This window comes from Epargyreus clarus, unplaced genomic scaffold (assembly GCF_041222505.1).
Source record: "Epargyreus clarus isolate Ecla_fem2 unplaced genomic scaffold, WU_Ecla_fem_2.2 ptg000032l, whole genome shotgun sequence".
In the NCBI taxonomy this organism is placed as follows: Eukaryota; Metazoa; Arthropoda; class Insecta; order Lepidoptera; family Hesperiidae; genus Epargyreus; species Epargyreus clarus.
The window spans coordinates 5,773,554-5,784,781 of NW_027332237.1; the positions used below are offsets into that span (position 1 = coordinate 5,773,554).

Sequence of the window (11,228 nt, forward strand, 5' to 3'; positions counted from 1 at the left end):
TAATGCCTCAAAGGGGTTCTACCTCGTCATCAACCCATTATTGTCCCACTGCTGGGCACGGGTCTCCTCTCTGAATGAGAAGGATTAGGCCATAGTCCGCCGCGCTGGCCAAGTGCGTATTGGTAGACTTCACATACCTTTGGGTTTTTTTTTTATATAAATCTCTCAGATATGCAGGTTGCCTCACGATGTTTTCCTTCACCGTTTTAAGCAAGTCATAATTAATTTCTAATACGCACATAACTTTGTGAAATCAGAGGTGCGTGCCTAGGATTTGAACCTCGGACCCCTCGTTCGAGAGGCCGAGTTCCTAACCATTAGGCTATCACTGCTTTTTTTGCCTTTTGTTCTACCTATAAAAGACTTATTACATGCCAGGAATATTACATGATAATTATATTCGGTTAATGCTAAGACTTGCTGATTGCAGTGGCAAGCCATCGGAAACTGTGGCCAGTAATTACTACTTACATCACGTCTAACTATCGCTAACTTAAATTAACTATGTGACGTAGTCGTATAAAAAGTTTGATAAAATAGCTTAGCTTTTTACGATAATTAATTTATAAGCATGTGTGGTACATGCTTGTAATTTAGAAGCTCTTTAGTTGTTGTCATGTTATCAACCCATTACTGTCCCACTGCTGGGAACGGGTCTTCTCATAATGGCTGAATCCACCGCGCTGGCCAAGTGCGTATTTGTAGACTTCACACACCCTTGAAAACTTCTTTTTTAAGATTTCTCAGGTATGCAGGTTTCCTCGCGATGTTTTTCTTCACCATTAAAGCAAATAATAATTCATTTGTAATACACACATAACATAATTTAGTGTCTGGGATTCGAACTTCGGACCCCTCTGTTCTAACTGAAGCCGATCGCAGATGTGATGCTACTCCTTAGGACTATGATAGTTGGTTCATATGTAATTCAGTGGGATTAAATTGATTTTTTTTTATAATATAAGACTAGCAGATGAGCGTTCCGTCCATCTGATGGTAAGTAACTACTGCCGCCCATGTACTCGTACATCTGTAAACAACTGCAGATAATATTAGATTCCTACCTGAGTTGCCACAGATACGCCGCTGCCCCTGAAGACTAAGCTGGAATGCTCGGAAAAGTAAGTATGTCTACTTTACCACACCCATCAAACCAGAACGCAACAACGCTTAACACTGCTTAACACAAAATAGGTGTGGCGTTGGTGCCGCCGGAGTCGAACTAGCAAAGGTTCTAGCACTTTCAATGGTTCAATATTATATGGTTATTCATTGGCCGGGGCATCATGTTTCTATGAGGTATAGTTCGCGCCAAACTCCTAGTCCACTCTGAAGTTGTTGCGAGCAGGTGTGGTCATACAATTTGCTATGGCGACGCGATTCATTTCTATATTCAGAGCGGACTAACAGTTTTACGCGGACTATACGGGAATAGGTAATCAATTAAAAAACACATTTAACTCTTAAAATAAAAATGCATGTTGGATACTTTAACATAAAAAATGTTATATAGGCTACAAATTCTAATTAACAAACGGGAAGTAACACGTAATTACACAGAACATTAAATTCAAATTATACAGGAGCCACGAATACCTAAGATTCATCTTGCATACGTTCCTATTAACAGTCCGTAAAATGATAATGACTCTCAATAGCACCACGTAACAAGTTAATCCATCTTATTCTGATTTTACTCACGATTTCATTCGAACAATATTCAAATGACATTCGAATCACTATGGCGTAGCATAGATTATCTATGGTCATCGATAAAATACTTCATAATCTGTTAAAAATTATAAAGGACGTTCAAGAAGATCAATCCAGTTTTTGCAATTATAAATGCAATACAATTAACACATAAAATTATCGAGCCCAGGCGTTCACCCTTCTTTGACTGTATCTTAGCCGTTCAAAAGTGGGAGGGACACTATATATGGTGATGGATAGAAGGCTCACCACACAACCGGTCTTCGGCGTCGGACGAAGACACACAGCAACATGAAGTACTTGGTGAGTATCGTGTGAAGTGGCAGTGTGAAGTGTTAGAAAAAGTTTAAAAAAAGATAATCCGCGCTTCCGGTCATGTTAAATTCTTTTTTCAAATCCGTTCCATCTCGGCGAAATATTAGCGTAATTAATTCGTCTCTAATTTAATTAATTTCGGATTTTGGAACCAAAAAGTGAATAATAAGCGGTGATTTAATTTTAAAATGAATAATAATATAATTTAAACGTATAAAAAATTGAAGTGAGACATAATATTCTTATAACATAATAAATAGGTAATTGTATAATTTATAACATTTTTTTAATAAATACTAAGTTTATATTTAAAAAAATATGATAGCCATGCTAAAATAATTGTTTTTTTTTTAAATTCAAGAGTAAGTAATAAAAAATAACATTTTAAAATAATTGTCAAATAAATACAAATTTTCAGCAACAAAAAAATTTCTTTAGTGTATGGTTATTATTACATTTTATTGTAATAATTAGGTTAATATACTTTTACATTTGATATTAAAAAGTTGCAAAAATATTAAATCTGCATAATTATTAACAATTAAAATAATTAACTCAAAACTCTATTACATAAGCTGCACAGAAAAAACGCGTTTTACAACAATTCGTCAACACTTTCATACAAAGAATTTTTAAAGTATTTAATAACCAAGAGTAAGTGGTTCTCATGGTTCAAGTTAACTTGTTCACGTAACAAAGATCTTAACAACGTAGTTTCCTTAATAGCACCGACTAATTTTCTAAACAGGGCAACAGGTAGTATTTTCTTTTCACTTTCTGTGCAACGTGAAAGCACCTCAAAGTATAGGATACACTACGCTTACAAATTAGAATAATTGAATCGTTTTGCTCTACATTGCGCTTACGAATTTCGACTCGATTTGTCACTCGATTTTCGGAGAGAAATGAGTAGAAATAATATAAATGTATTATTTTCAGAAATAACTAAAATCGATATTGCATATTAAAATACACATAGTTTAAAGATTAACGTTTTTAGAAATAATTGTTATTGTATTGCCGTTTGTAGAGTAAATAAAAAGGTTTTAATATTATAATTTTTAAATATTAATTATTTATATCTAAAAAATACATATTTAATCTAAATTTGTAAATTAATACTTATTTAATTGTTTAAAATATTCGCACAAAATAGAAACAAAAGAAAAGTTAAATTTACATAAAGCTTTAATATTCAAAAGTAATGTTAATGATATTTAAATGACTTTATACAATATTCATGTTTTATTCAATATCATATTCAATTCAATATAAATATTGAATAGTCACTTCAATAAAATGCACTGTTTTATTGACATTATAAATATAAATTTGATAATCATTGATATTACAATCAAAATTCATTTTTAAAACCGCAATTACTTAATCAAATTTACTGTATATTTTAAAGTATGATATATTGCAAATTTATGCAAATCATTTCTCTTTGAGATAGCATTTTAATTACAGAAACAAACATTTTGATTGACGTATGTATATGGGATAGAATTTATGAGCAGCGTAAAGTGTAGGTCATGTAGAAGAGACGTAGGTCGCGAAATCAATATTTAAATAGACAAAATAGTTCAGTATATCTTTCTTTAATTTTACCTATTTTAACCATTCTTGGTAGCTATTTACGAGCTGTATTTATAGATAAATCAATGATTATATCTATTTTCGACCACTTGGCGGATAAGTAGGTATATACAGAATCGCTAAAATTGCGTTTTACGCCTTAATACGTTGTGCATCTCGTATGTTTTATAGTAAATAGATGACAAGGGCAGGGCCGCACTCCCTTCTCGCCCTACATCTCTTCTAAGTGGTCTACGCCTAACAGTTGCATAAATGGCACGCGAGTTATGACATAGGCGGATGAATACATTTCAAAGTAAACTGTTAGTCGACTAATAACTCAATGTAATAATGTTTGAGCATCACTGGCCAGGGTAATAGTTAATTTGATGGTTACACTTCAATAACCGTAATGATACGTAACATGTTATTAATGATACTGTATTATTGTGTAATTGTTATGATGATTAATAGTAACATAACATTTATAATGTTAACTGTAACGCAGTTAGGAATTATATAGAGTTAAATGGTTTTAACAACTCTAGATAGTTCTGTTAACATCGCTGAGTTAAAAGTTTACGATACAATAAAGTAAAACAAAATATAAAAGAAAATGCAATGAAAAAAGAATTAACATGTTATAAATAAATAACTGCACATAATTATAATGGTAATAAATAATTCCATAATTAATTTTTAAGTTTTTTAATTTTTCTTAGCTTTTCTTGGCTTAATATTTGTTAATGATTGTATTATTTGTGACTCTTTAAAAGCTAAGAATAGACTAAAACATAGAAATGTTATTTCATATTTTTTACTACATTAACAATAGCGTGAACATTCGAGCGATTCTGTGAAAGGCTTTCTCAAACTAGTTGAGAAGATTACTAACCATGTATGTGGTTTGAAATCTTGAGTATCATAATATGAAGACGTGTTTGTTTTCTAGTCATTGCTTTTAATTCGATGATACCTTAAGCCATCTACACACTTATCAATGTAAAACCACATTAGGGCTGGTTTAACTTACATAAATAAATTAAACTTTGTCTCAAATAGATATTATTATGGTAAATTCATGTTTCAATAGTTTTTTTTTTAATTTTTTAAATTTTATGGCCTCATTATTTGCTGTCACTGATTCCATTTTTTCACTTTTATATTTTCATTAACTTAACTCACTTATTAATATAAGTGTAAGTAATTCTTTTTTAATAATTCCAAATGATATTTGATTTACTTTATTATATGCAAATAAATATCATACATTTTCCTGTTACCAAAATTCATCTATACTCAACTCTATGCACGTATGAATCTTAGCCACTTTAAAATGAGTTCGATTTAAAAAAAGAAACAAAACAGTTCGCAATTCAAACGTAGAAAAACCATAGAGGTAAACGACACACGCATGTAAACAACTCTCTAGCGTCCGGAAGCATTAGTCGAGCAATGTCACTAGCTGATGGATTTCCTGCCACATCTCGTACACACTTTCACTGCGATGTAATCTATGTTTGTTTCTTTTATTTGTATATTTTTGTTCTTGTTCTAAATTGTTTGATGTTTCTGATTTAGAATAAGTAACGTATTTCGTTAGACATATTAGTATTTTATGAGTAACGGAAATAGTGTTCGCCTAGTGGTAAAATTAGACCATAATTATAAAATTTCTATTTTTTCAACTGATAACACTAAAGCTCATCAATAGCTCCAAAAGAAAAAAGAAGTCGCTTGACGAATGAATAAAAGATGTTGTTTTGTTTTTGACTATTTATAATGAATCACCGTTTATTTAGATTAGAAAGAAAGTTATAGAGATAAGATTATGAAAACATTAAAGTATCTATGATTAGTCTTTAATGATATCGAAGTTTTATCTGTTCTTATAGATGCCAATAGATTGGCTGGTAGAAACTAGGTACTGTTTTATCAGTACGCCTGTTGTGCCGCTATGTTTTAGTTCAATAACACATAAAACGTTTTTCCATATAAACGTTTCACAATCCACTCATTGAAATAATATCATTCGAAATCTGTTCAAATTAAAATAATAACAATGCAAAAAATATTCCAACAAAAATTGCGCTTAATAGCGTATAATCCAGCCACTGCAATATCAAGATAAAATATTTGTGATATTACAAAATAACGATATGTTATGAAAAGCGGTAGTTGTGTTCGTAATATGCACATGGTTTAATATCTGGGTTAATTAAACTGTTACAAACAATAGCGTGCTCTGGGGCAATCATCTTGTGCATTGTTTTGCAAAGAAAATATGGTATCGAAGTGTTGTTCTATCGTTAAAAGTAGTTAACATATTGTCCGGCGAGCATAAGGTTACATGCATACTTACGTAAATTAACGGACGTTTTGCCCTTACTGATTTGTAATTTAGTTTGTCTATGGAATTCTTAATAACCCGCTATTCTGTTCATATATTTCGATATAAAATATCCTCAATATTATATGTAAGTTATTACTGTAAAATTGGAACATTATCTATTAAGTAGGTTTACCATAAGAAAATCAGTTAGACTTAGTTGTATATAACATTGGCTAATTGGTAAAGCGCTATATTGGTAAGGCTTATAACGGTAAAATGTAAGGCTTATAAATGTAAAAGAAATATGTTCAATTAACAAATACTCTTATAGCTGTTATTCGATTGTTGTCTCTAGTAAGAAAGCTGAAGTATTTTTCTTAGGCACTTCACATCAGTCAACTTTCAGAACGATGTTAAATATTCTCATTTAAAGTGACTAAATTTAATTTAACCCAGATTAAACTTAGCTATTAAATATGCTTACTGAATAATGGCAAGCGCTCTATTTCTCAACTATTACTTGCTTGGATTTCTATTACTTATCACTTGTTCTACATCTTTCTTCCGGACCCATACAGTAGTATTAGGTAACTGGTAGTGTTAAAGAATAGTAAATAGATTTTCAAAGACATTATTAACAACTGATCTGGAAGTGACAGAACCAGTCATTACTTAGTGGTTGAAACTCGGCCTCTCGGTCGGTGGATCGGAGGTTCGAATCCCAGACACGCTTTCCCCTGTGATTTTTCTAACTTATGTATTACAAATAATTTAGTATTAGATATATCGGTGAAGAAAACATCGTGAAAAAACCTACACGTCTCAGAGTTCTATAGAAAGCAAATGTTGTTAAACGTGTGTGAAGTCTACCAATTCGCAATGTCACTTTGAGAGAAGACCCATGCCCAGCAGTGGGACAATAATGTGTTGACCACGGCGATTCAGAAGTTACTGTATTACAACCAATAGTCATATATATTGAGCGTTAAACGCTGCTGTGTTCAGGATTGAAGGGTGTGGAAGGAAGACATACTTTTCCGAGGCGCTTTAGTTTAGTCCTCGGGGTAGCGGCGCATCTGTGGACGACCTTAGTTAGTAATGTTTAATCCTATCTGGGGTTGATTACAGATGTCTATGGACGGCAGTAGCCACTTACCATCAGGTAGACTGCATGCTCGTCTGCTTCTCTTATGCTGTATAAAAAAAGAAAGTCATTTTGCAGTTGGACTTTAAGCTTATTACTGCTTTAACTCAATAATGTTCACATTTCTTACACTTTGAGTATACAAGAGATAGTATCAGGTAAACGAGAACATTTTGTAATATGCCTTTCGTTTACTGCCGTAATAACTCCACTTACAATATGCATTTATTAAGCGTAATGCACTTTGAGAATTTATGAAGTAATTAAAATTAATCTATTCGTCATGTTGACATACTAAACGGCGGTAAAATACTAGTAATAATAAAGTAATACGAGGAAGCGATGTTTATGTAGGTTTTATGTGTAATATAGATACTTATTTTATTGCGATTAATTTAGAGCTTACCTTCTTTAAGAATAATTTATTATTACCATAGATTAGTAAAGATACTTCGCCGCCTTGAAATTGAATGAAGCCACAAACAGCTTATTTCAGTAAGTTCTTTTTTTGAATCCTTGACTAATAAAATCATTTTTAGAGAAAATTTACAAATAAATAACGAATTTACGTAATAGTTACGTAATTTACGTAATAAATAAATAATAATTTCAAATATTTTAGGGACATTTTAGCACGGAGACGTGGCAAAACTTTTTTACGCAACTATTTCAATTGTCAAAACTGGGTACATTTTCTTGTTAGGAGTAAGTAATCTTTGCTAATCTATGATTATTACACGCTTTATATTAGCTTCACTTGTATGTTTGTCAGTGAGTAACGCCGTTTTTCAGTAGAAAGAGATCAACATACATCCTTATCTTACCCTGCATGTATGAAAGAATGAAATAGAATACCGAAAGCTTTTTAGTTGATTTTATCATAAAAGCGTGTTGTTTTAGTTTTTTAAACTATATTTATTTTTATTGATATACTCTATAGGTACTTACAGTTTCAGTTCTTATCTATGGTAGACCATAACATTAATATGACTTCAAAGTAACTATATAGGTAACGGTTGTATTGTTTCTTCCGTTTTGATTATATTATTAGACGTAACCATGTTATAAATTTTCAATTTCGCGTCTCTACTTTTATCCGAAAAATAAGTTAATAAGTAAGGAATCATAATTAATGAAATAAATTTAGGTATATTTTTATAATTTAGGATTTTTTTATTAAAATAATCCCGCAATAATTAGCATACCTCATAAGTTATAATTATATATATGGTTAATATTTTGGTTATCAATACATTTTATTTTTTTATTATACTTGTAATTATAGCGATCTACTTAATTACTTTTGAAATCTGGAGCAGTAATTCGATTATATTAATTAAAATTAAAATGGAGAGCAAAAAGACCGTGTGAATAAAAGATAAAATTTAACGAAAACTACAGGTTTTAGCCACTGGCCAATTGAAGCGAAATTTAATTTGATAAGGCGTTACTAAACACTGTAAGAAAGCCTTACGTAATCGAATAATAGTCTCCAGTAATTGTTAAGAGAATGTGAACAGTTAACACATAGGAAAGTCGCAAAAAATCGCCGATCACAATTAAGTGATTATGTTCAGAAGCAATGCTATATACGGGTATAATTTGATACTAAATAGACGTTAGAAAGTCAATTTTATCTAGAAACTATACTAATGATATGTTTTGATACAAGAGCGTATAGAATATAATTATCTACTAAATTTAGTTATATTGCGTCGCTCGCGTGCGGGCGAATTGTGTAACACATATTTGTATTATTTTTAATACGATGCAATCGCGCTTAAGTTTGTACCTACTTTCCGTATTAAGAGCGTCTTGATTTCCGACGATTATGTAATGTAGGGAAAGGAATTTTAAAAATCGTATTTCATGTTACCGTAATTATAATTACGTTTACTTGTTTTATTAAAGTGGTATTATCAGTTGTTACATCAGAATCAACTCATTTCAACAATATTTTTGGGCCTCTCACATCGAGAAGGGTTTAGTCTACGATTACTTCACACACTTTCGGGATTCTTTCATTAAATTATGCAGCCTGTTAAATTTCTCACGATGTTTTCCTTCAATGATAACACGATTTCAAACCACTAGATTAAGTAAATGAGACTGAATTTGTAAAGAGTTTGTGTATTGTCTTGGTTCTAATAGATTTTTTTTATTTATCCTCAGGTTGTTTTAGTTGCTTCATTGGCCGTGGTGGCCTTTGCCAGTGAGGAGAAAGGCGCATCAAAAGAGGCGGTAGCCGAAGACAAGAAACAAGAGAAGCGGGGGATTTACGATACCGGCTCTTACGGTGGTCATGAATTCGGCGGTGATGGCGGTCACGAGTCTGGCGGCTACGGCGGCGGCTACGGCGGCGGATACGGCGGTGGTTACGGCGGTCACGCACTAGGAGGTCACGAGGTCAGCCTCGGAGGTCAGGGTGGCGGTCACGAGGGCATCAGCTACGGAGGTCACGAGGGCATCAGCTACGGCGGTCATGGTGGCGGTCAGGAAATCAGCTACGGAGGTCACGGTGGCGGTGAGTTCGGCGGCTCCTCTCATGATTCATGGAAGCCTATTGCTGATGACCATCATCATCATCATCATGAGCACGTCAAGACCATCGAAGTCGTGAAGAAGATCCCTGTGCCCTACACTGTCGAGAAGCACGTTCCTTACACCGTCGAAAAGAAAGTGCCCTATGAAGTCAAAGTGCCCGTGCCCCAGCCCTACACTGTAGAGAAGAAGGTCCCCGTTACCGTCAAGGAGTACGTCAAATACCCCGTCTACGTGCCTGAGCCCTACACCGTCGAAAAGAAGGTCCCATATGAAGTCAAGGTCCACGTCGACAAGCCCTACGAAGTTAAAGTGAAAGTACCCACTCCCTACACCGTCGAAAAGAAGGTGCCTTATGAAGTGAAGGTCCCCTATCCCCAGCCCTACACTGTCGAAAAGAAGGTCCCAGTTCCCGTTAAGTACGAAGTCAAGGTTCCCCAACCCTACGAAGTAGTCAAGAAGGTGCCCTATGAAGTCAAGGTCCCCGTCGACAAGCCATACCACGTATACGTACCTAAGCCCTACCCCGTGACCGTAGAGAAACCCTACCCAGTCACGGTCCACAAGCCAGTTCCCTACGAAGTCAAGGTCCCAGTCGACAAGCCCTACAAGGTCGAGGTGGAGAAACCCTACCCGGTCCACATCAAGGTGCCCGTACCCAAGCCCTACGACGTGTACAAGAAGATCCCCTACACCGTCGAAAAGAAGGTGCCCTATGAAGTCAAGGTTCCCATCGACAAGCCGTACCCCGTGTACAAAGAGGTGCCAGTTCCCCTCTTGAAGGAGGTGCCCTACCCCGTGAAGGTGCACGTGCCAATTTACTTTAAGAAGGAGGTGGAACAGCACCACCAGCACCACGGCTGGCATTGAGCTCGTCCGCAGCAGGTCTCACACCAGTACCTTATAGGCTAAGTTCGAAATGTGATTTAGTATTCGTAGTGTATATATTTTACGAAATTGTTACAATCTTGGTGCTACCGCTCACGTTGTATGGTTGTGATGTTATGTAAAGCTGGTTATAGTATGTCGAAGAAATACATCGTTGCCGCATAGCTGTTTCAGCGTACGGTACTTAATGAATGGTCTGTTATTATTTTGTTTATCTCTTTTGTATGCTTTGTTTTTAATGTACATGTAATTGTAAATGAATGACATTTACGGTTATAATATGTTGAGGCTGATAAATAAATGTATTATAAACGTTTTGGTGTATTTTTTTCTACTTCACCTAATTTTTTTCTGGTATTGTAGTCAGTATGGAGTTTAGTTTATGCTAAACAGTTACTGCCGTTCATGATCTTTGCTAATAACCGCAAATAAATTAGAAGTCCTCCTTTAAGTCACTTACAGACATAATGTACCCTCGCGTATATTTATTTAGATCAGGTCATATTAAACTATTTGTCCTTAGAGTACAGTATAAGTGGAGTGCAAATAATGCTGTTATGAAATTGTTGAATAAGAAAATTTTGTTTGATGTAAACTAACTTAATCAATCTAAATTACTTGTATTATCATTTGAAGGATCATTTGTAATTGATATTTTCAAACATAGAAATGGAAACAAAACACTTTTACAAATCGTGGTCACTTAAGCATAACAAA

The 11,228-nt window shown here is 34.0% G+C and overlaps 1 protein-coding gene across 1 annotated transcript; it reads left to right on the forward strand.

The window, feature by feature from the left end:
- Nucleotides 1-1,881: 1,881 nt before the first annotated feature.
- Vajk4 (chitin-binding protein vajk4) lies at nucleotides 1,882-10,827 on the forward strand. Its single transcript, XM_073090399.1, has 2 exons — nucleotides 1,882-2,016; nucleotides 9,255-10,827. The coding sequence occupies exons 1-2, from the start codon at nucleotides 2,005-2,007 to the stop codon at nucleotides 10,491-10,493; spliced, it is 1,251 nt and encodes a 416-aa protein (XP_072946500.1). The 5' UTR covers nucleotides 1,882-2,004; the 3' UTR covers nucleotides 10,494-10,827.
- The last annotated feature ends 401 nt before the right edge of the window (nucleotides 10,828-11,228 follow it).